The sequence below is a fragment of the Ursus americanus genome, chromosome 9 (assembly GCF_024610735.1).
Source record: "Ursus americanus isolate L20-20 chromosome 9, mUrsAme1.1.p, whole genome shotgun sequence".
NCBI lineage: Eukaryota > Metazoa > Chordata > Mammalia > Carnivora > Ursidae > Ursus > Ursus americanus.
Window position 1 is genome coordinate 54,552,501 of NC_142135.1, and position 26,204 is coordinate 54,578,704.

The 26,204-nt window shown below is 40.3% G+C and overlaps 1 protein-coding gene across 4 annotated transcripts in view; it reads right to left on the minus strand.

Moving 5' to 3' along the window:
• Nucleotides 1-26,204, minus strand: part of ZFHX4 (zinc finger homeobox 4) — a 179,100-nt gene that overhangs the window by 5,621 nt on the left and 147,275 nt on the right. For 3 of the 4 annotated variants that reach the window (XM_087864792.1, XM_087864791.1, XM_045806091.2), the window contains exons 6-10: nt 20,007-20,123; nt 13,624-13,757; nt 13,183-13,383; nt 12,531-12,648; nt 6,435-11,843 (exon numbers count right to left, since the gene is read on the minus strand). In XM_087864792.1, the coding sequence (XP_087720918.1) occupies nt 6,435-11,843; nt 12,531-12,648; nt 13,183-13,383; nt 13,624-13,757; nt 20,007-20,123 (5,979 nt within the window). The remainder of the gene's footprint in view (nt 1-6,434; nt 11,844-12,530; nt 12,649-13,182; nt 13,384-13,623; nt 13,758-20,006; nt 20,124-26,204) is intronic. The other variant, XM_087864793.1, reaches the window with a different exon arrangement.

Here is a 26,204-nt window from a genome sequence, read left to right on the forward strand (position 1 = left end):
AGAGAACAAACTTTAATTAGACTTCACCCAGCCGAGAAAGCTTTTCTTAGGCTTAGCATTCAAGATACTCTGAAGTCCTCAACATCACTCTCAACTTGACCCTAATCATTATCATATTATTGTCAATTAGCTTAGCTTATTACTGGCTGCTCTTCTTTGTAACCTCACCACGCCCAACTTTTCTCTGACTTGCTTTGCAATAATTTCTGAAGTTGTATTAGTGATAATCTCTAAGGAATTCCCATCACATTAGAGAATAGTTTTCCGATATCCTCAATGGTAAGTGGGGACAGATGCTAAAAATTCCATTTTTTGAAGTAAGAAAATTGAGTCTGAGAGCAGTTGGGTCACTTGACAGAGAGAAATCTATGACTCAATAGGAGATGAGTTTTGGGGAAACTAAATTTTATAGCTGCCACTTAAAGTTCTTGTCTAACTGAGTCAATTTCAAAAGCTAAAAAATACAAATATTCAAAATGCACAAAAAAAAATCCTTGAAAATAGCATTGTATTTCCAGGAGAAACCAATAGCAAGTATCCATATTTTATAGAAGAATGGCTGACACCTTGGAAACACACTGAAATGAAAATGGCTTAAGATTTGCAGGGGAATGGTAGGAATGAATGAATGAATTCCTGAATCTTTAATCCAGTTTGGTATGATAGACTCCTTGGATTCATGGGACACAGACTAGCTAGCCCTAAGAAAATTGTGAAGTAATGGAGTTGCTTTTGGAGTCCCAATCCCTCAACTCCCTTGCCTTTATTCAGGCACTACTAGGCCTTTCTTCTTTTCACTTGCTTCTCTATTAAATTGTATTTGTGAGAAAGAACCAATAATTTGAATGCACCTATTTTTTTTCTTTAAAGATTTATTTATCTGAGAGAGAGAGAGAGAGAGACAGAGACACAGAGACAGAGCAGGAGCACACATGCATGGAGGGATGGGAGGGGGAGGGAGAAAGGAAGAGAGAGAAAGAGAATCCAAGCAGACTCTCTGCTGAGTGCAGAGCCCAATGCAGGGGCGGGGGGGGGGGGGTCAAACCCAGGACCCTGAGATCGTGACCTGAGCCGAAATCAAGAGTTGGAAACTCAAACAACTGAGCCACCCAGGTGCCCCTAAATACACCTATTTCTGAAATTGCTTTATACTAGATTATATAATTTGGGGTTTCTTCCTGCTATAGTATTCTGATTTCATGATGTTCTATGCTATTTTCCATTTCACAGAGGATAATTCATTAAGTCAAAAGCATTAATATCTAATTACAGAATTCCAGGCCTGAGTGATTCAGGTGGAAGAAGCTTTACTCAGGACAGAAGAACCTTCCTTGCATTGTTAGAATGATACAGTGATGGAACTCAGCTTCTTCTGCCTCTTCATAAAGTCAACCTTAGTTCTAGGTCTAGTTCAACTAGACTTCATACTCAATAATCCCATACTCCCCTCCACACTTGCTTTTGCCCCTTACATCTGAGAAAATTGCTGGCTCACTATCTCTCTGACATGATAATTTAAGGTGAGAAATTTTAAGGAGCTAAAAGACTTAAAACAACAATGGTAGTTAGAAAGCAAAAAGGATCAATAGTTGTTGACTCAGGCTTTCCCATCAGATGGGGTCTACAAGTTCCCATCTAGAGGACATATGATGAATTGGCATGAAAATTTTCAGAAGACTGCAATAGTATTCCTAACTACTACAGTCTAAGACTATCAGAGATTTTCAGGAATTCAACATCTTGAGGAGTAATCAGATTAAATAATTAGCTATTAAGGGTGCCTGGGTGGCTCAGTCAGTTAAGGGTCTGCCTTTGGCTCAGGTCATGATCCTAGGGTCCTGGGATTGAGCCCCACATGGGGCTCTCTGCTTGGTGGGGAGCCTGCTTCTCCCTCTCCCTCTCCCTCTGCCTGCTGCTCCCCCCACTTATGAGCACTCTCTCTCTGTTAAATAAATAAATAAAACCTTAAAAAAAAATAATTAGCCATTAGGTAAAAAGCCAACTGATAGATGAAAAGAGGAAATAGAAGAGAAAAACTGAATGGTAATCCTGATACAGAATAAGTGGTAACTATAAATTAAATGCATGTCAAATTTTCATGTCTGTTACCAAGTTATAGTGCTAAAGATACATTTGTTCCTATTCCCTAACTCCTACTCCAGTTCGTTGGAAATTCACTGAGAGAGAAAAGTTTTTATACAAATAATCTCCTATTATCATTATTTTGTTTGGTTTTATTCTCTTGGAACAGCTGCCTATTCCCGAAAGTTACACTTTTGGAACAAAATCCTGTCTCGCAATGAACTTAGATACAGCTATTTTCCCTCAGGTTTCCTGATCTTGGTCTCCCAGAGGGAAAATTTATTTTTGAGGTGAAAATAAAACTTATTATGTACATGGAGCCAAAGACAATTGTGCTAAAATTATGAAAGACTTTCTCTTATCTAGATTTACCCCAAATGTGCTAGTAAATTACACTGAAGTATGAGAAAAATGCAAAAGGCATGTTCTAACGTTCTGTTTAAGGAAACTGGGTTAGACAGTATTTCCAAACACTAATGGAAGATATAAAAATCAGACCCTGCTTAAAACAATAAAGTAAATAAGTTAAAAATAGAAAATCAAGTTAGTATTCTATTCATCTTGAGCAAAATGCCAAAGGAAGCCAACATCCTCAAGGATTAATCGTAAATTTTGGAGCACCTGGGTGGCTCAGTTGGTTAAGGGTCTGCCTTTGTCTCAGGTCATGATCCCAGGGTCCTTTCTCAGTGGGGAGTATGCTTGTCCCTCTGCCCCTCCCCCTGCTCGTGCTTTCTCTCTCTCTCTCAAGTAAGTAAATAAAATCTTTTTAAAAAAGGATTAAATGCAAATTTAAAGTTTTTGAATTTTTTCCAGGTGTACAGGCATGTGATTTCCTATTGCCACTTGCCCTTTTTGCATATGATCATGAGAGAAAAAGACAAATGTGGAAATTTTTTAAGCAGAAAGTAATTCATTTTAGTAGCAAATGAGTACTAGTCATTAGTGATGCTGAACAGAGGGCTGGGTCATCATTTGGGAAACAGGCACACATGATGCATATTAACCCTTGAAAGGGCCTTCTTATGGTCTTGAAAGATGAAATAATTTGAAGGGTTGTTGGAAGCAAGGTAAGTATTAAAGCTGGTAAAGCAGAAGAGCAATTACACCCAAAATAGAACAAAGTGGGTGATCAAACCGGAAAATTTAGAGGATGATAAATACTAACACTGAACATGTACATTACCATTTAAATCGGTGTTGGCGTGTAGGCTTTGGAATCAGACATTACTTTATGGCACGTGTCATAGTCAATGGAGTCCCTTTGTTGTGATTTCCTTAGGATCAAGCCCCTCAGATTTACCTTCAAAGAGATGGGTTCTCTTTAAAATGAAGGCTTTTCTATAAACAAATCCCATTGAAGTGGGCCCAAAATGAACATGTCCTATTCTCAAAGTTTATTCATATATATATATATATATATATATATATATATATATATATATATATATATATATATATCAAGCTGTGGCAAGCTCGCAGGGCATATGAGAAACTCAGATATATGCTACTTAGGAAGTGTTTTTCTCCTTTTGATTTCACCTCACTGGTTTGTCTATCTATCCCCTGAAGCAGAGGAAATACTTATTTGAGGAGAAAGAACACAGTGGAAAGATGATGATAGAAGGACGGAGAACCACAGCCCCACTCTACTCAGAATCTAATCAGAAGATTCAGCATTACCCACCACAGGTAAATTAGCCCAAAAAAGGATGGGAACTGGAAGCGTGGGAACTTAGGCTCTCAGACAGGATCCTCCTGCTAGTGGTATTCCCACTGTGTTGATGTTTAAACAAAGAAGGAATTCAAGAGAAATTGCAAATTCTAGTAGGTATGTTCACAGACCCTTTCTCTTTGTACCATTCTCTGGTCTGTTTTGGTCTAGGACTGAATAAAGCAACAGATTCAAAGGGCCGAGTTCCTCAACACCTGACACACGTATAGATACTGTTCACTGAGGACATGCCTCCGACATCCTCCTGCAGCTCTGATACTTACAGACAGAGCCCACATTTTGGGGGGGGGAGGGGAGAAGGATATAAATTATATTTATGTTGAGTTGAACGAGGAGAAAGGTTAGGTTATTTAAGTATTTCATAACCATCTCTCTCTTCCCTTCTCACTTTCCCTCATACAGGCCCTCTGGGTGCCGGTTTTTGGAGTGATGGACCAGAAGGGCAGTCAGGGAAGGACCCACTGTCCAAGTAAAGGCCTGTGATCCAGCAAAAACAGGATGCTCTGGCTGCCATTGAAGGGGGTGACTCCCCAGCCAGCATCAGTCAAAGCAGATTATAGATTAAAGGCACAGACCCTTAAACTGCTCTTAGTGGATGTGAAGTATCAAATTTTACTCTATTTCACATAATATTTTATTTTAAATTTTATATAACTAAATTTTACATAACTGTCCATAGGAGTTTTTCCACACCAGACATTATGTGGAAAATCTCTATTTTACCTAACTGATCATAGGAGTTTTTCCACATAAGTCATTTTTCTATGTGTCAATAATCACAGTGACATGTGAAGTGGGACAGGAAGACTAATATATTCATACGCAAAAACCAAGCACTGCATTACTCTTAAAACAATTATGTCTGACTTAATTTAAATGTATAGCTAAATCATGCAATTGTAGCTTTAACATTTTCAGGCCCCAAGATTATCCAGATAATTAAGCCCAGAATATTACTTAGGGGCAAGGTAGTTAGTATGATAGTTAAGGGAAGGGCCGTTGAAGAATTGTTCTTGGGCACATTCCTTATATGTGTAGGTCTATTCTGCTTCTCTCTAATGCCAACTAGTCATTCTGGACAGGGGAAACCGTAGCAGCCAGCGGTGGTCAAAGGGCCATTCCTATCATTGTTTTCATGTCTCCCAAACTCAAAGTGAAAATAGAAGTATCTTCGTACAATCACATGGCAATTTTGGTTTTTAGAAGAGAAAGATGAAATTGAAAAGTTTGAAATTTATGTAAAAATCCAATTAGTGAAAATGAGAAAAGCTCTGTGTGTTTTGGAAACTTTCTAGATACATGCAATTAATTCATTCTAAATAATGTCAAAATTTCCTTACAAAAAGGAAAAACATTGCTGGTGTTTTCTTGGTTTTTGGTTTTGGTTTTTTTTCTTTGAAAATCACTGTTAAGAAAAATAAAACTTACTTTAAGGAAGAAATTATAAGAGAGCCCTTTTTTTTCTACTTTGCATAGTAATGTTTGTATAACATATAAAACAATAAAACATATAACGTTCATTATATGTTTGGCTGTGTGATTGCCTAGCACACTATATTCAATTTTTTCAAGCCAATATAATAGGATGCTTATTTTTACTCACAAAATCTAAAGCGCATAAATTATATTTCTCTTGATGAACACAGAATTGGATTCATCATCTGGGGTTGCCTCAAACAGCTTTACAATTTAGTTATGACTTAATTATAGATGTGGGGTAGTGGGGAGGTAAAAAGTCATAGAGTAATATGAATATATCTCTAAGGTTGTAAATTTATTGAAGTAGCAAGTAACAATGGGTGCTACATAAATCAAAATCTTATAGCAATGCTAAATTGTAAATTATCACAGAAGTCATCTTTTTAGGAGTTAAACTTTGAACATAAGCTTTTTACCTGCTAGGTGTAATGTAGGAGAATTCCTATGTCTAGAGGGCCCTTAACTTTTGAACTTCCTGGCACTGAAGGAGGAGGAGGAGGAGAAGAAGAAGAGGAAGAAGAAGGAGGAGGAGGAGGAGGAGGAGGAGGAGGAGGAGGAGGAGGAGGAGGACGAGGAGGAGGAGGACGAGGAGGAGGAGGAAGAGAAGAAGAAGAAGAAGAAGAAGAAGAAGAAGAAGAAGAAGAAGAAGAAGAAGAAGAAGAAGAAGAAGAAGAAGAGGAGGAAGAAAAACAACCAAGCTCAAAACAAACAAACGAACAAACAAAATTTTTCCTTGGAAAGAACATAAATTAAGATCCAAAAAATGTATTATTTAATGCTTTGCTTTATTAATATGTATATTGAATATTATGTCACATGTTTGTGTTAAAATGCCATTTAAATCAGTATTAAAGTAATTATATAAAAGGAATACTTCTCTTAAGACATAAGGATGTAATGATATAAATAATTACTATCTTTCTGAGACACTGCTATGACCTGCCTAGTCTTTATTTTCCTGCAGGCTGACTTACTTCCTGGTTCTTAATTATAGTCACTAAAATATCTATTTCCGAGAAGGTAAAGGTGTCACTTACTGAAATTAAAAGAGATCCAAACGTATATCCTGTTCTTGGTTACATGTGATTGGCTGCCTAATATTAATTAATGAATTGGACTGACTCGCCTTGAAATGACTTACTGTTTGAATTTTGTGGAAATCCAGGCAAGGAGGATGGACCGTTCATTCCAGGGAGTAGAACCGGAGGGAGGCCTGGGAGTCCTGGATAGGCTGCTGGCAGACTGATGCCATGGAGGGAGCTGCTGTCCATCATGCTTGGCTGCTGTACCGCTAAGCCCAGCACATCTGAAGCTTTCTTTATACGGTCAAGTTCTTGCTGTGCCATCAGCTGTCGAACGGTGGTCGGAGCCAAGTAATCTTTCTCCCGATCAAGCTGGCTCCCAACGGTCTCCCTCACTTTTGAAATGTGCTGTTTGGAGAAAATATGATCTCTGATGGACAAGCGGGCAGAGTACTTCACCCCGCAGAGGGTACACTCTGGTTTGGTGCCTTCTGTTCCACTCTGATTAATCATGAAAGGCTTCCCTATGTTAATTTTAAATTTCTTTTCCTTTGCCCTTGCATTCTGGAACCACACCTGGACCACGCGTTTGGGCAGGCCGATCTCATTGCCTAGCATTTCGCATTCTTGCATGGTTGGAGTTCGGTAGTCACTGAAGCAAGCCTTGAGAACCTTGAGTTGAAGGTTGCTCATTTGGGTTCTGAAACGCTTGTGACCTGGTCGATCGTTGCTTTTGGATTTAAAAGGATTGCTGGATCCAAAGGGGTTTGGTGAACTCGGGTCAGCGATGCTGGAGGATTCACTGCGGTCAGCGTTGTCGTCGGGGTCGTCCGTGATGTAAAAGCTTTGGTCGTGGTCACCGTCTTTATCGTTGAAGTGTATGGAGGGGCTCGTGAGAGAAAAGAGAAATTTTTCGTCGCAAACCTCCGTGGTGGGTGTGGTTGCGGGTTTTGGCAAAGTGTCGAGAGTTTTGGGCTCTTTAGGAGACAAAGCCGGCTTCACATCTCCGGAACTTCCCGTGGTGCTTTCCATCTCAGCATTGCCCTCATCGCCGGTGGTGGCGTCGCTGATGGCTGTATTAATCGACGAAGTCTCATCAAAATCCGTTTTGTTTTGATCATACCCCGCCTCGGCAGGAGGGGCGTTTAAATTCTCTACATCCTCCGAACACTCTGCTTTGAAAGAAGAAGGGCTTAAAAGATTCTTCGGCGACAGCTCTGCTGTTTTACTAACAGGTGTTGACACTGTAGAAGCCAATTCATTCTCACTTGATAGATCAATTTTAGTTAATGGCAAAGACGGATAATCAAAATAAATGTATTTCTGAGGGCTCTCTCCCCCATCTTCTGTTGATATTAAAGGGCTCGGCGGCAAGCTGTAACCTGCCTGCTTTCCTTCGTTCCAGTGCCGAGAGCGAATGTGGCTTTCTAAGGCCGACTTTGCCTTGAACAGGGCTCGGCAGAAAGGACACCGTTTGTGAGACTGTGCTGGGCCCACCGCCCGGAACTGGCCTTTCCTTTCTCGAGCTCGCGTATTCTGGAACCAGACTTGCACGACTCTTTTTTTCAGCCCCACCTCACGTGCAATGTGATCGAGCATTTTTCTGGTCGGATTGGAATCCAGCAAGTATTTTTCGTAGAGTATTTCCAGTTGTTCCGGGGTGATGGTGGTTCTCAGGCGCTTATCGCGGTGCTGGTCTTCGCCACTGTTCCCTCCCTCCTTCTCACTGCACGCGTTGTCTTCTTTATCGTCCAGTTTCCTCTTGAGGGAGGCAGCGACAGTGGCCGGCGTGTTCGTGTGCGAGGAAGCGGTCTGAGGTGGCATCTGCGCCAGAGAACCGCTCAGCAGCTGGCCAGTCATCAGCGGGTTGTTGGGGTCGAATATCATGTAGGGCATATCCATGGGCCTTTCCAAGAACGGAGAGTGAAGGAATTGGTTTTGAGCAGCAAGGAAGTGCATGTGCTGGTGCTCCTGCCAGAGTTCCAGAGTCGGGAAGGCAACGGTACACTGATCACATTGGTATTGTAGTAACTGCGGAGGTAGACTGTTCTGGAGAGAAGTCATGGAAATCTGCAGTGGGCTGGAAGGGACCGGGGTTTGAGAGGCCGAGGGAGGTCTTCCGATGAGCTGGGGCTGTTTTGGTGGCTGGGGCTGCGGCGGGGCGGCCGAGGCCTGGGGCGGGTCTGAGGAAGTTGAGGCTAATGGCAGGGCTGGTTTGGTGCCTTGAGAAGGGGGAGTGGGGTCACTCTGCTTTGGCTTTTCTGTGGGATATTCAGGCTTCGGAGAGGTCTTCTCGAGTTCTGGTTTGGGTGACGGAATCAGGGGCGTGCTGGTCCCGGAGCCAGAGCCTGCTGCGGGGGCGGCGGTGCCCTTGGCGGCCTCCGTCTGACCAGCCACCGTGCAGTGCTTATACACTACTTGGTCGGTGGCGTCCATGGAGTCTTCGGTCTGGCTTTCATCTTGAGCGTCATCGTCTTCATCCTTGTAACACTGCTTTTTCTGGTGCGTGATCAAGTCAAAGATCCTGGGGAAAACCACATTGCACTTTTTACATTGGTACTGCATGTTGCTCGTTCGGATATACCGCTCATTCGTGAGTTCTCTTTTCTCGTTGTCTTTAGTTTCTGCTTGATTCTCGTAACTCTTGCGTGCTTTCTGACGAGCGTTCTGGAACCACACGACGATAACCCGGGTAGGTAGGTTGAGAACCGTGGAAAGTTGTTCTATTTCATCATCTTTTGGGTAAGCGTTTGTGTCAAAAAAGTCCTGCAGAACCCTAAGCTGGTAGTCAGTAAATCGCGTTCTCGAAGATCTCTTGCTGAATGACGCATCTGACTTGTAATGTTCTAAAGAGGAGGGCTGCGGATCAATTCTGATATCTTCCAAAACAGTTATGGGGGGGTTACTGAAGTTGTACGGTGAGTCCTTATTCCTCTGTCGTTCCTTAAAAAGCGTATTTCGAAACCAGTGCTTGATAACCTTTTGAGAGAGCCCAGATTTCTCTGCCATTTCCTGGATCTGTTCTTCGCTTGGAGAGTTATTGATGTCAAAATAAGCCCTCAGGATTTTTAGCTGGTCATCTGTGATTCTCGTCCGTGGGCGTTTGAACTGAGAATGCCTTAAGAAGTTGGGATCTAATCCGAGCTGTTGCTGGCAAAGCTGAGTGAGATCTGCAGAGAGAGTGTCCATCTGGGGCAGCTGCAGGGCGAGCTGGGGAGGAAGTGCAGGGTGCTGCACGGGCTGCATCATAATGGAAGGAAAGAGTGGAAGGTCAAGAGAAACAGGCAGCTGCACCTGCGGGGGAGCAGACGGGGGAGGAGGTGGGGGAGGAGGCGGGGGAGGCGGTGGCGGTGGCGGCGGTGGGGGTGTGGGTGGCGGCGCTTGTAGAGGAGTAGAAACCGTGCTCGGGAGTTTTACAGGACCCAAGGAGGAAGGCTGTGGAGGAGCTGGAGGCAGAGGGGGAGGGGGAGGTGGTGGTGGTGGCGTTTCTGGTGAAGATGGCGAGATTGGATAAAGCTTGTCATAGGCCTCCCTGTATTGCCGAGCAAATTTTTCTAGTGCTCCGTATGGAAAAAATTGCCCATGGACATGTTCTTGGTGACTCTTTAGGATAAGAACATTGGAAAACAATTTACCACACGTTCCACATTCCAGTTTATCAGTGTTTTCACCTTCACCACTTTTGCCCTTCTTCTGGACCTTCTGCCTGTTTTCGTTATACTGAATGACCAGTTCAAAACCAAAGTTTTCCAGTAGAGCCTTGGCAGCGTTTCCTCTGGCCCCTGAAGCTATTCGGGGTGGCGGGATGCATGGTTCCAAAGATTTTTGCTTCTTCGCGTCCTTGCCTTCTTTGAGTCCTTCACCCTCACTTGCATATTCTTGCTTTGGCTTTTCTTGCTTTTCTACAATCTCCTCTACCTCCTTGTAAGATGGCACGTCCTTCATGATGGGGCCGTCGGCACTGGCTATGTTCGCTTGCTCTTGTTTCAGTAACTTGCTTGCCACTTGCTGCTGCTGCTGCTGGGGCTGCTGCTGGGGCTGCTGCTGGGGCTGCTTCTGGGGCTGCAGTGGGGGCTGGGTGGCCTGGTACTGTTGTGCTTGTTGCTGTAGCATTTGGAGTTGAGTTTGGCCAACATGATGCTGGGTTTGAATCTGCTGCTTCAGGTCTTCAAGCAAGGATCCCGCCATTCCCGTCATGCCCGGCATACCAAATGTGGCCGAGCCCGGCAAGCCCAAATCCGGCCCCAAGCTGAACTCCGTCCCGGGGATGTAGAACGGAAAGAGAAACTGAGGCTGCTGGAACTGCAACAGTGCTTCCGGGGTCACAGGGAAATGAGGCAAAAAGGCTGGGTTTAGAAACTGAGGCTGAAAGAACGCAGCTTGCTGCTGTAACTCGTGCTGGAGTTGCATCTGAATTTGTGCTGGTGACTGCAGCGGGTGGTGTGGAGGTTGAGCAGAGATTAATTCCGGGCTTGGCTTTTTATTTAATTCTTTGGCATCTAAGTGGGTATCCTTGCTGCTGACGGTTGCTAAACTCATGGAATCTAACATCCCCTGGCCGGGACTGCTGTTGGCTGCCAGGCTGTGCCCACCAGCCACGTGGCCGCTGGGCTCCAGCTTGGCAGCCCGCGCCTTGGTCTGGTGGAGCACGGACCTCATGTGGATTTCCAACGTCGAGCTTTGGCTGTACGCAACATTGCAGATGCTGCACTTGTAGGGTTTGTTGTCTGTGCTGCTGTTGGTTTCTTGCGGAACGGGACTGGAGGCTTCCTGCAAAACCTTTTTCAACTTATGCAGATGAGACACTGAATTATAATGGACCAAGAGAATGTTCTTTTGGGTGAACGACTCTTTACACACTGTACATTTATACGGGCGCGATGGGTCAAGGAATTTTTCCATCGTAAAATTTGGCCCTTTTCTGAAAGGTAAGGTCCGCTTTGGTTCAGAGCCCATGTCGTCTGGAATAGAGCTACTGTCACTCCCTACAGGACTTGCCTTCCCTTCATGGTCCACCTCATACTCTCTCTCCATTTCCTGCTCTAGGGCGTGGTCGTCCTGCGCCATTGTCTCACTCTCTGCCCAAAGTTCGCCATTCACGGGCAAGGAGGCATAGAGCTGTTGAAGTTCAGCCTCGCTCAGTTCGGGGTGGCCTGCTTCCAAGTGTTTTTTTAAAGCCTGGAATGTACGGAAACTACGCTGGCAGAGATTACACATCGTCGCGGCCCGAATCGCATGATACTGGGAATGTATCTGAAGCTTCTGCATAGTCTTAAAAGCCAAGCTGCAGTGGTTACAGCGGTACTTATAAACATGGCGGTCGGACACGGAGAGGGGCTGTCTTTTCTGCTGCTCGCTTAACTGATCCTGTAGAGTGTCAGGGAGTTTCACATCCTTGCTGCTATTTTTACTCCATTCTGACACTTCCATGGGCTCTTTACTTGGTTTCTGCTCCTCACTCTTTATTTCCACGCTAGCCTTTGAATCATCAAGACCGGCCATACTTTTGTCATCCACTGGACTTTCGCCTGTGTAGAAGAAAGCACAAATATGTCGCTTACAGGAAGAAAGCCTAATGCTTAAATGCCAGTAAATATAGTAAGTAGGGACCTCTAAAGATTTCTGTTTAATCGATTCTTTTTTTTTAAAGTAGGCTCTGTGCCCAGCATGGAGCCCAATGCGAGGCTTGAACTCACAACCTGAGATCAAGAGTCCAGACACTTAACCAGCTGAGCCACCCAGGCGCTCCTAATTGATTCTTTGAAGAAATACTTATCGAGCAACTACTATGTGCCAAGCAGTGTACTGGGTGCTGGGGATGTAAAGGTGAACAAGAAATCACCCCTGACCTCAAGGAATTCCGGGATAGGAAAAAAAGCAAGCTCAAGGTAGTTATAGTATGTTGCAATCAGCATGATATCAAGGGCCATGACCTCAGTGTTCAGGAATTAGGACACACAGAATATTCTTGGTCATTGACAGTTAGGTCTCCTAAGAGCAGTTACAGATAGCCAGATACTTAATGTGCTCTGGAAAATGCAGCTCTTGGAAACACCACAGTTGCTTTTTCCCCCCTCATTTTTTCCTTCCTTAAAAAAAAAAATGCAAATAAAAAAAAAGCCAAAAAAACTTTGATAGTAATGATCCTGGAACATCACCACACATGTGAGCCCCTGAACGTGTTTTCTGCAGAAACTGTGTCCAGGCTGGCATACCTGAATATTTCCCAGATCCCTCAGCTGGGATGGCTGCGGGTGTGTCCCGCTCCGATTTCTCAGAGGCAGCTGCTGGCAGTAGCAAACTGTTGGGCATCATCACATCAGGCACAGGCACCTGTGATAACCAAAGGGGTTTGCGTCACGTGCAGCCCAGAAATCAGACTCCATATCTGTCAATGGGCGGTAGCCTATCCCACTTCCTTTTCCCCAAAAGAAAGCAGGGACATTTTGTGGATCTCACAGGCCAAGGTTATCCTTTCAAATTTTAGATCAATGCTGTTGCAATACTGTATTCCTTTCTCTTTAAAAAATAGGAATTTGAAGGTTTTTGTTGGCCTATTTTTTTATAACGATGATCAGGAAAGTTTGAGAATCAATGTGCACACGTGAGTCATTTAATTAACATTACAGGTACAGAAGTAAGACAGTAAAACATGTCACTGAATAAGGTATGCCTCGTATCGTGTTTTCTTTCTCCGTAAGCAGAAGAGACAACAAATAAATGGGCCTTGGTTGTGATTTCTAGAACACAGGCTATAAGAGAGCTTTCAGTAGGCAGAAAACAAATTTCTAACCAATAATTACAGATTTCACGTTGATACTTTTAGAGAGATCATGTCACACCCGCGGCAACATTTGGTCTCCTTACTGTCATAAGCAGCTTCTCCACACAATCTGGAGACACGCTGTGCAAATGCGTCAGATGTAGCTGGAGGTGCATTTTGTTGCTGAGGACGTCCTGGCAGAGGGGACAGCAGATGACGGGCTGCACCGAGTGCTGTGACAGGACGTGCATCTGGATACGACTTTGGTCCCTACTATTGTAGTTACAATAAGGACACTGAAAGAACTAGAGAATATGGAATAAACATGGCTGCTGTTAGTGGATGGACTCGGATGACTTCAGAACATTAGAAGTAACACCGAGAGTTAACTATAATGCTGAGCACAATGTCTACATACGTTTCAACAGCATGAACTCGTTTGGGGCTCTAAAACTACCAGGAGCAATAATAATAATAATAATAACAATAACAATAATAACAACAATAAAACAGGTTTACACAGCAAAGGGAAAAAACACTTGTACCTGTTCATGACAGAATTTATTGTCCTCTGTAGGTTTTGATCTTTTTGTTGCAACATCCTCTTCTTTCGCCAGCAGGAGTGGCTGGGTACCCCCTCCCACACTGACTTTTAGCTCCTTTTCTGGTGTGATTATTCCTGATTCCCAAAAAAGAATAGAACACCTCAATTTTAAAAGACGCACATCAAATTCTGAAAAATTGTATCTTTTTCGAATAGCTCTGACTCTAAATCCACCGAATCATAAAAATGACTGAACAAACACTTTTAAATGATGCGAACCTCAAAAGGCAAAAAGCACACTTCTTTTTATCTACTAAGTGGGCTTTATAAATATATTTTAAAATGTACTCCTGTCTCATGTTTAGATAACCCTAGGTGACCTTGAAAGATTCATCCATAACACATGCTCTCTGGTGTCTCAGAATGCCTTTATCACATTAAAGCTAATCTACTCCCGTTCACAAATGCTAACTTAGAAAATAGTTACTTTTACTAATGTTTAATTACTTATCTCTTTTCTAAAATTCTTGGACGCTGAACACATTTCAAAATACCAAGAAGAACTGACTAATTATAATTCAGAAACGAAAATAATATTTTCACGTGGTGAATATAGGATTTAAAAAATTTACTATACATTCCATATCTGTTGCTGCTTTAAGTGATTTATACTTTATTTTAGATGTTTCAGCAGTTGGCTGTACACATAACATTATGGTCCAAATCTCAAGAAGACAATAGTTTTATGAGGTTAATCCGAATATTCGGCGTTAAAGATGGTTTAGAATTTTGCCTAGATGGGCAATGTAATGTGCGGGAGCTTCACACGTGTCAAAGAAAAGAGTGCAATTCTAATTTCCCAATCTAACAGAAAATTCTTTCCAGCATCAATTTTCCCGATAATCTCCTCTGTGAGGCTGGATATTACAGCGACATTGGGTAGGCATGTCACATACATCTCACGACAAACACAAAACCTCATTTACCATCCATTCCAATCTCATCATAGCGCAGCATCATCTGACCTTTTTTCTGCTGTTTATTATGAGTATTTCTAATTTTAACTTTCAATTTTCACCATCTTCCAGTCAATTTGCAACTAAATTATTTCCAGGGTGAGGACACTATCACTGGACAACTGGGTGCAAATACATCTTGAAATGCAATGAAGCTAAACCATTGATTGCTATCAGACCCCGCGTAAATATAGAGTCTAGGCGTAATCTGATTGTATGCTGTGCATGAAGATTTATCTTGATTTTTTTTCAATCCACATACGGTTCATATAAATGAACAAATTGCACCTTATTGCAAAATAACCCAGTTTTAATTTAAAAATAAGGTCAAGGATGTTATGGAAACAAAGTAAAAATGAACCAGAAAATATGTTCTTTTTCTGTCCTGAATAGAGATGCCTGTTTTCGAACATATAAATAATTTTAGGAATTTCAAATTCAGAAAGAAATTTAAAAGTAAGACTGACTCTGAGGAGACCAAAATTAAAACAGAATTTAAATGACACGATGACAATAATTTTATCTCCTTGAGGTTTGTGGTAGGTACAGAATTAGTGCTGCACTTTCAACAAATTACACTGCCTTTGATTTCTAGATTTCCAAACACTAGATTTTATTTGAATGAGTACATTTATCATATATATATATATATATATATATATATATATATATATATACATATACCTTGGAGAAATTTAGATTCTTTGTAAATATTTGAAAAAATAATTTATCAAATTTGTATTTGAAAGAACTTAAGTTTGAGATTAATTGAATAATTTCATTACATTGATTAAACAATATCCAAGTATTTGATAACCAAAAGATAGGTCAAAACAGGAATGTGTATCTCATACTTAATTCTGGCATCAAAAAATACGTTTTTTCTTCTCAAAACAAAACATCCTTTGTGTGCTATTGTCTTAAAAGTGTTAAAAATAAACATTTAGGAAGACAATATGCCATATAGTATTCTGCAAATAAAATTTATTCCCTATTGTTTCAGATCAAGTTCTATAAAATGATTGTCATTTAAATCAGCAAATGTCTATCAGTTGCTTTTCCCTGTGAAACTGAAAGATTTTTCTTAAAAAGTTCCCCATTAATGAGTAAGCGTATGTTCCCTTAAGAGAATAATATTATATCATATCCCCTTATCATTCTTTTGTGTACATGGTAGAATTAGACCGACCAAATAATAAGTTGGTCCAATTCCCTATGCTATCAAAAACTGTCACACACAAGTTAAAAGATAATTTCCATGACTCTGATTGCTTGCAGGCCCCATGGAACATCAGATATAGAATAAACCTTCCATAAACTTCTAAATCTATTAAATTTATAGCTATGGCCCTCTTCTCATAAGCATATATATTCTAACGCTGGTACTATAAAGGATCAAAAAACATTCCTTCCAAGGTTTGAAACATTTTACTAAGACTACGCTATGGACTGGTGTAAATACTTGGTCTAATTAATCCATGTTCTTATTTTTGCCTTGTTAATATTCATCAACAATATACTTGTTTTTAATTTAGTGACCTTCCACATTGCATCAAGGAAGTAGAGAGTTCAATTTTAGGGTCATTGTTTCATGGCCACTGCTGTAACTATTGGTTATAGTATTCCACCCAATATATGTGTCAACTTCAATATTTTTTGGCTAATTAACTTAGTTAATTAAACCATGATCTTAATGCAAGCTAGGGGCTTCCTAAAGACCATCTTATTTTAAATTGAAAAGAAGTTATAAATAAGGGCTTCATCCCTCACCACCCCTGCAACCCACTCAATTGAAGCTAGGCACCCAGAAAATGGATGCCGTTGATAAGAAGAAGCAGAGAGAGCTGAGATGCAGTAACAACAAAAACAGACTCTTGAGGATAAGGCAGGCCATCAGAACTTTTTGCAAAGATGATGGAAGTTACATTTTATGCACACATGCCTTTCTACTCAATGGGGTTTAGCTATCTCAAGGATTATGGCCTACCCAATAAATTGCAGGGCATCAATTCTGGGTTCTTTTTCCGAATTGTCTTATCCTAGAAATATATGAAATAAGGGCCTGTCTATTTTGGAAGGTTTTGATTAAGTTTTGTGGTTACTCATAGTTTATGACTGCAACTTCAATTGAAGTAAACCCTGTTTGTTACCTTAGACAAAATTTTGAAATAAGATCACAATTCATTTTGTGTTATTAAGACCTCCCAATATTCTCAAAAAAAACAGTGCCATTTTAATGCATTTTAACTAAAAAATGAAATCTAATTACAAATAAGCACTGCCAAATAGATGAGCCAGTGATTATCTGTCAGTTATGGGATTATTTAGCTTGCATGAGAGTGCTAATATAAAAATGACATAATTCATTTCAATTCAGTTGCTGCCTACTTAATACTTTCAATCCCTAAAATACGGAAGGTTGTAAGGTGGTTTATACTCATAACAAGTGAGGAAAATCAATAACACATATGTACCCAAAGCAAATCTGGGGGGAAAAAAACCAAGAAAACAAAAAACTGAGTTATTATCTATCAATCAATGTATTTGATAAAGTTTGAATACTATAAAACTTGAATATAACAGAGGATGTTATTCAACTACAAATAATTCTAAATTATAATTACTGGTACAGTATTCTTTCTAATGAGACTAGAATGAAAGGATAATTTTAATTGCAATAATGAAGGTTAATTTCCATCTTTGCTCATGTTTACTCCCTTATTAAAAAGTGGTCCCTTTAGCCATGGCAGAGACATATTACATTTTCAATGCAAATGTATTAATCTGGATAAACTCTATATTAATTCTTGTACTGCACAGAGCTATAATTTGGATTATAATTAATCTAAAGTGGCACTAGATTTAAATGACAATATAAATGAGGCATTAGGAGGCTTTTCTATTATGAATGAATATTCAACAAATATAACTTGCATATTGCCAAGTCTCATTTTGAAAGCTGCAGTCCTAGAGATTAATGTCAGCAACCAGCACAACAGCTTACACAAACACAGTCTTCCTAACGTGTTAATTCCTTTCTGCCTAACAAATTCTGTGTTGAAGTGGGGTCACACTGTTTTCCCATCCAACACTTTAAAAAAGTGGTTAATGTAGGAGTTTGCTAGTATTTTTTGACATTTATAACTGACATACGGAAAAAAAAACAGTATAGACACAAGTGGTTATTCAATCGTTAGAAATATTTACAAGGGAGAAAAATCCACGCAATAATTTTTTCACCTAATCAGATTCAATTTAGGAAGTAGAAAACTTTGTTAAAAGTTCGTGGTGGTTGTCAGTAACAAGAGCCGTTTTGAAGTCCAGGAGGTTTCGAGGCTCAATATTTGCATCCTGGTAATTGCTTTTAGTTGGGGCATAAATCCCATTTTCATTTCTATAGATACACCTGGGAAGGCATTTCTGCGGGGATAAAAAATCGTTTTAAACAACTAACATTATGCAATGTTCTGTATTCTCTCAGAAGCTCAAGTCCTGTCTGGATGGTACAATTAGGCACCCAAGAAAGCACAATAACTCATCAGGCCATTAGGGAGTGATTGAGCCCATTATTTATACTGAGCGGTAAACCGTGCTGATGGAGATACAGCCCCTGCATCTGTGGTATGTTCCAAATAAGACTCCTTCCTCAATGGTGAGATTAGATCCATTTTCAAGAGATTCCCAGAATCCGTTCTTTGGAAGTCCTTAGATATAAAACCAAGCGTAATGTCATATGCCTAAGTATTGCATGAGCATTTATTCCATTAACACTAATGTGCTACCCGTGTGTTTTACACGTGCTTTTAAGGAATGGGAGGGACATGCTTTATAATGTCTTTCAGTACGATTGTGAGAAGGACACCAATGAATGCAGACAGAAGCCTACCCTCCCTGAAGTAGTCAAGCAGCTTGCCTTGATGAAGTCCATCCTAGAGAAGGAATACACTGACCACCTCGCGATTTCCAATTATTTTCAAATGAGGTTTAGATGGCACTACCCTTGACCTGAACTGATCACTAGGTATTTCAAATCCCTTGTCAGTAACCTCAGGAGCCAGTTTACCAATATATAGCTATGGCATCTCTCTCTTTTTTTTTTTTTTTACATTGCTTTAGGCTCCATACCAACCTTAGATCCTTTTTGTTTAAATCAAATTAGGATCCTATGTTAGCCACTATATCCTAGATGCAAATTTAAGTGGCGCATTCTCACTGGACTCTGGAGAGAAACTCAGCATTGAACGATGTGGGGCGGGGAGCAGAGAGGCCCTTCATATAATTTTTGCAGGGAATGCAACACTTAGATATGCAAAGAACGAATGACAAATATGGGCTAATTCAGGTTTAAACAAACTTGCACGTTAAAAAATGATACTTTTGCACAAGCCAATGTCTTCATAGTGAGCACAAGCTTCTTATATGCAGCTGTCACTGGAATTCCAGGAAAAGATAGATGAGCACCTGAAACTAATAGGCTTGAACCCGTTTCAGCACTTCTTCTGCTTCAATGAGTCCAACATAATAAAACTAGGTATAGCGTGCAGCAAAAGTAGCCAATGTAATATTCATTGCGACCATAGATTTCCATCTCATACATACAAAGCATGGATGAAGTCATATATTTGCCAAATCAAACACAGAAAAAGCCTTAGGTATCCACACCAGATGCTGGCCTAGGGTTTGTTTGTGCACAAGTAAATGTCATGACACGAAGGTTTGTTTTCAAAGACAGTAGCTTTCATTACTGGGATTTGTCTATTCTAGAAGATCAAAATTACCCAGCACCTAATCCCTTTTCAATGATATTTCCTCTTTCTTAGGCTGAATCATCTGTAAACTTTTCCACTGGATTTTGTTTGAAATGCCTCAAATAGATGCCCTTAAAAAGAGCAAATTCCTGAGTGTAAGTTGTAAAAAGGCAAGGAAAAATAACATTTATTTTTAGGGTTACGTGGTTTAGGGGGGTGCATGGTCTGAATGAAAAAATTCAAGTGATATGTAATCCTGTGCTTATGAAAAATTAATATGCCATCAGAGGACTCACAAGGATAGCTAAGATTAATGAAAGGCGCTTAAAAAATTACAAGCACACAAACTGATTTGATTAAAAAATAATCTCGCTGGTCGTCCTGTAATATTCTTCAACTTATCCACATCTCTTCTGTCAGATGGTTATGATTAAAAATAGGTCAATGGGAGGCGACTGATAGAAATCACATGCAAAATGCACATGCAATGACTAGTAGTGGGAATGTTCAGACAGTTTAAATGAATAAAAGCTTTTAATAAGCTTTGGTGGGGGTGACGGAAGGGCTGATTGCAAGGCATGGGGTGGAGGGAAGAAAGGTGAAGGATGCTAGCGTCTTACCAGAATCTTTCTTAGAGTTTTTGCCTTCACTATTGTCTCTCTCACTTGTGTCTTTCTCCTCCTCCTCGGCCACTGCTCCAGGCTTAGCTGCTCCGTCTACTTCCTCACTTTGTTCTTCTGTTAAGAAAAGGAGACCAGTCAGGAGGATTGAAAACCCCAGAAGGATGCCCACTAAAATAAACGGGACCATTTAAAAACCGTGTGCTTTATGAATCATCTGCAGACATTCTACTCTGAAGAAAGAACATTCATTTGCAAGTCTCTGTTAGAATCTGCTGGCTGTACCAATGCAAATTGTCATCAAAAGTAACTTCTTTTACCTCCATCGAGAAAACGTGCCTGTACTAAATTAAAATAAAAGAAATCATTTTTCAGGACAGGTGAAGCTAGAAAAGGTTTAAGAATACATGTAAGGCAATTCTGTCATTTTAATAGTAGAAACTTCTAAACTACGTGGACCTACTGTTCCATGGACTTGGACAGATGACAGAACAAACCAAACTCTTGGAAAAAAATTTTTAGCGAAATAATGGGAACACGACGGGTTAAATATAAGACAGGTGTTACTCCTGCCTTCAGTCCCCAGGCGCCAGGGGAATTTTTTGGAATTTGCCGGAGTAGGATCTCAAAGCTTCAGTTACATTGGGGTGCGTGCGTGCGTGTGTGTGTGTGTGCGTGTGCATGCACGTGCATGTGTGTGTCTTCCATAGGGGGAGCTATATAGGGCACAGGACAACATAAGAAGGTATACTTCTTCTATGACAACCACATCACCCCACACCTCATTCACGGGTTCACACCAGCTAGATTACATGGAAATCCTCATAGTAACTCAACCCTATTTAATTATTCTGTAAATCTTAGCCATGCCGCTGCTGGTGGATTAATCTGTTTATGCAGTTAGCCTCTATGCTGGGTCTGTGTAGCACTAATCCGTGAAAGGCCCACTGTTCTCTTTCATCCTGCGATCATTTGTCTCTCACTGTGCTGATGTCACATTTTAATGAATTTTTAGCAATCTGAGTAATGCCAGATAACCAGACTCGCAACTCCCCACAGCATGGCATGCTGTTTTCATTGCAGCACAAAAAATAAAAATCATATTCCCCTGTTCAGGTAGGAATTACATAAATTAGGAGAAGAAGGTAAAATGGGATTTGAAGCACCAGGCTGCTCAATTTCATAAAATCTTTAATGACCATATAAATTAACCCTGGAAAGGCAAAAGGTCATCGACACACATTTGCATACACTCTTCTATTTGCTTTTGATAAGCAGAGCTTTTATGCAGAGAACATGATACAATTAACCCTTCAATAACCATACAAAACGCTGCTACGGACATTTTAAGTGTCAAGCATTAACTGAAAATTACACACTGCATAAAATTTTCATTGCAAATGCTATAGTGATTGAAAGGGGAAATCGTGGCCCTCTCCACACCCCATGTTTTATTAATAACGTTCTGACAGCAGAATGAAATATCCACTGTCATATGTAGCAGCTGAGCACAAAAAAAAAAAAAAAAAAAAAAAAAAAATCGCTATTTAGTGCCTCACTTGCCAGCCCGGCTCTGCAACTGTGTGAGCAGGAAACAACAGAAGGGGGGCAGTTCTGGGCTCAATGGGGGAAACAAGAACATTATTTGAAATAAGAGTTTGTTTCAACTGTGAGTCCTCAAAGGCACCATACAAATCCATTTATTCCATATTTGCACTTTGCCACTGCACAAAAGCAGAGCCGAGGTCCGTGGTGGAGGGGGTCAGTCATCTGAGGGCTTTGGGGGAAGCTTCCTTTTCAGGCAAATACCTATGAAATTTTTACTTTAAGAGGAGAGAATCAACACTTCTTAAGGCTCTAGCCTGCTTTCACCCCGTCAGTGATAATTACTGATCAAACACAGGCTCCCTCGTCCCGGCAGGGGCCAGCCTGGGTGGGGACCGTGGCCGGCTTGGTTTAGGGGGCTGGAAGGCTGAGGTCATGACTGGATCGGGCTGTTTCCCTGCCAAGTCCACACATGTGACGTGACATCCAGTGTCAAGCCTTCTACCTACGACAGCCCATGGCAATTACTTTTCAACTCATCCTGGGGAAGGGATGCAAGACTTCTTTGAGTAGATTTACTGGACCTTTCCCCCAGGGCTGGAAAATGAAGTGTCAGAGCGCTACTGAGTGTCCTTATCTTGAGGGGACATAAAATGGTACGGGCTATCGCAACTCACATTAATAAACCATCGTGTGTCAGAAGAAGAAAACAAAAATCACGAAGGGACTAAAAGAAAAAACTACAGTATAATCTGGGTCTCATCAGACAGTTTTTGCAGGGTCTTCCTCATTTTCCACTATGTGTTTTAAGTGTGAGAGAAATTCCCAGACATGTTCTTCTATACATCACCGTGGTGTCTGACCTCAGCCTGACCCTGGCAACAGTTTGAGAAATCTGAATGTGAACAAAGACTCTGTGTCAGCAGCAGGGAAAGATTGTGGGGCAGACTCTCCCCATCAACTTAATCGCAAACAGCAGTTCTGAGGCTATAACTTTGCCCGGCTCTTCCAAGCCACAACTCATAACCTCTGGAGGGGGGTTTGCCTGCACTGCCTCTGCTTCTGTGACTTTTCCCCCCTCTCTCTTTTCTGGTTCTTCCTTTGAAGTAGGCAGGCAATTAGCTCTAATGCTCAAGCAATTCAGGCCTGTTTTGTGGTTTGGAAGGCGTAAGCCGTTTATTACAGGTAGGCTCTTTGGAGCCATAGAACTTTGCAAATTTTTAATCATGCAAAAAATAATCAAAGGGTAACTTATATACACCATAAAGTTTCATACAAGGCAGGAAAAAAGCTCACTTTCATTCTTAAAGAGAGCTTTTAAAAGAAATTTGACATTCATTTTATAAATAGACTTTAGAGTCAAGAGTATCAATGAGGAGAAACAGCTTTCTAGGAAAACTGTAGGTTGGATTTGGGGTTAAAGGAAGGGGTGTCTACATTCTAATTTTCAAATACCACATTTCCTCAACTGTAAAATGCCATAAAATGTAAGGCGCTTTATCAGAAAATATATATATATATATTATTAAGGTATTAATATGTAAGATGTATTAAAGGAATGCCTTAAAAACTAAGGAAAATTCCATTCTATAAAATTGCAAAATAAAGACACTAAGTTACATAAAACTCCAAAATGAAGATGCTAAGGCAGTTTTCATTTTCATCAATAGGTTTCTTTATTTTATCATTATATAATAATATATATAATATATATTATTAAATAGTTATATATAATATATTAGTAACATTTCATAATACTGTTGTATTCATAGTATATGTATTTTTAATTATGCTTTTGCTTTATGGAATATAAAAATATACAGTATTTATTCATATGCTAAACTTTATGACATGAACGTACTTAAGATTAAAATGTGTATTAGGGTCCTGTAGGACTTTCCAATTTTCAAATAAACGATAATACATTTTTATTTTTAAATGTTTCAAAATACTAGGAAGAAGACAAAATACTACTGTAGTCTCATATTATACAGGTGTGTTATAATAACTTCCCCCAGCATTTTTATCACGCCTAACATAATGACCTTATAAGTTCCTCTACACATACACATAAACTATATTTAAAAGAAAGGAAAGTTTTTGAGTGACTAGTGTAGAATACTTCCATTGGAATAATAAAAAATAATTGGAAAATCACTATTAATTTATTCTATAAAATTATATGATTTCTCGGCAAATCTACTTCAGTTATAGCCCTCTGATCCAAGCACCAGCCAATTGTGCTGGGTTCCCATTGCTTTATTATACAATTATGTTTGGGAACCCTCTGAGGTGTCTAAGGAAAACACTGCATACTTTTTAAACCCATGGAGTAATCAGGTAAGGAGGAAACAGAGAATAACTTAAACATTTTACGTGTTAGTTTCAACTTTAGATATTGAGCCACTATTCTGGACATCTAGCTTATAAGAATGCTTTCCTGAACTCCTCCATTGTCTCTCTGTACAGACCCACCCCATCCAAATCTATCCTCCATTTGATCTACTTAAATCTGACTCTCCTACTTAAAATCTTAGAGTAATGCCCACCACCTACAAAGAAAAAGCTCGATCTTCTAGAAGTACATGGCAAGAATACCTTCAAGAGACCTGGTCCTTGTCTACCACCCCAGTCTCATCTTTCTTCCCTTCCTATCCAGCATTTAATTGCAAAAACAGTCTTCACAAGCTTTAGGGCATCAGAATCACGTGGAAGACTTGTTACAACACAGATTGCTGGGTTCCACCCCTAAAGCTGCTGATTTGGTGTGTGTAAAGTGAAGCCTGAGAATCGACATCTCTAAGTTCCCAGGTGATGCTGTACTTCTGGTCCCAGGGCCATATTTTGTGAACCACTGTTCCAGAAACATGTAACCATTATTAATGCCCTCTTCCTCCCTATAAGATCTACCATTATATTTCCTTGTCTTATCTAGAATATTTTTTTTTTTTTTTTTTTTTTGCCACTGTATAACTCCCACTTTTCCTTCTGGCCAGTGTGGGGAAATATGTTTCCTCATCCATAAAAATGGGGTTAGCAACACCTACCTCATAGGTTTGTTATAAGATAAATGAAGAAAAATCAGTCAGCATGGAGCCTAACACAAAATAAGTACGAAAAAATGCTAGCTGTATTATTACTAGTATTAATTACTTCTTTCTCCAAAAACACTTCCCTGAATGTTGAACAAAGATTAATGTTTCTGAGTACATCTTTAAATTTTTAATTAATTAATTAATTACTTTTCTTTTCTTATGCATTGATGTCAAAAATTTAGCCTAGTGTGTAAAAATTATCTGTGTATAGCCTACTTCCCCTAATAGGTACACCTTTACAGAAAACAGTAATTATCTTGTTTATTTCTGTGCCAGAAGCACCTGGAACAGTGCCTGGAATATAGAAGACAGGCAAGACTTATTGGTTGGAAAACTAAATTTAATTTAGGAAGTAAAATTGTGAGAAGAAGAGGCGTCCAGAAGCTTTCCCATTCTATTCTCCTTTAATAAAACTTTTTTAAAGTACTTGTTTGTTTGGTTTGATTTTGGTCTGGTTCGGGTGGTTTTGTTTGTTGTTTGCATTTTCTCTTTCTCAACTAGATCACCCTCATTATTCAACCCTCCCCAGTCTGGCTTCCAATCAACTGCTCTTCTCAAAGCCACCAAGGACTTCTGTGCTGTGAAATCCAGGGGTCACTTTTTCATCTGCATATTACTTAAGCTTGCTCAACAGAAGTTACTATGCCTTTCTCCTTGAGAAAGGTCCCTCTCTTAAATTTTTCTGCCTCAGACTATCGTGATTTTTCATTCTACGTCTTTGGAAGTTCCCTCTTATTCCCCTTTGCTGAAGCCTCCTCCATTTAAAATCTAAATATTGGAGTGTCTGCAGCATTGGTCCGAATCCCTATTCTCTTCTCTATCTGCAAAGGGAGTCTAACTTGAGGAAAAATAATAATCTGCCTAGATGATAGCATCCAGATCCATTACTTTAAATTTTATATTTCCATTTGGATATCTAGAAGGTATATCAAACTTAATATGCCCAAATTAGAACTTCTGGTTCCCCCTCAACACAACTCACTCTGTTTATCACCCATCTCCCCTATCTCCCCCAACTCCCCCTTAACTCCCAGCTCTCCCATCTCCCCCATCTCAGTTAATGGTACCATCACCATCGACCAAAAGGAAGAATCCTCCTTGACTCTTCTCTTTCTCTCTCATACGCATACAACCTATTAGCAAGTTCTATTATGTCAAATCCCCCCCCAAAGAAAATAGCACAAACTAAATCTATTTCCTTGCATCTCCATTGCCAGTACACTTAATCTCTTACCTGGATTTTGAAATGGTCTAATAACTAGGTAAGCCTTGCTCTTGCTTTCCTACAATTATGCTGCACAGTCTATAAAGCCAAGCTAGTGTCTGGCTTGCACCTTGCCAAACTTCCTCTTTCACTCAGAATCATACACCAACTTCTTACTCTGGTTGAAATTACCAGGCCTTGGTCTCCCTCTCTGACTGTACCTTATGCTACTCACCTACTCATTCACTAACCTCTCTCCGGAGACATTAGCCTTCTTTCTCTTCCTGGAACATGACCAACTTCTTTCCACCTCTACCCAAAAGGCATTTCCCCAGATTTGCTCAATTGGCTCCT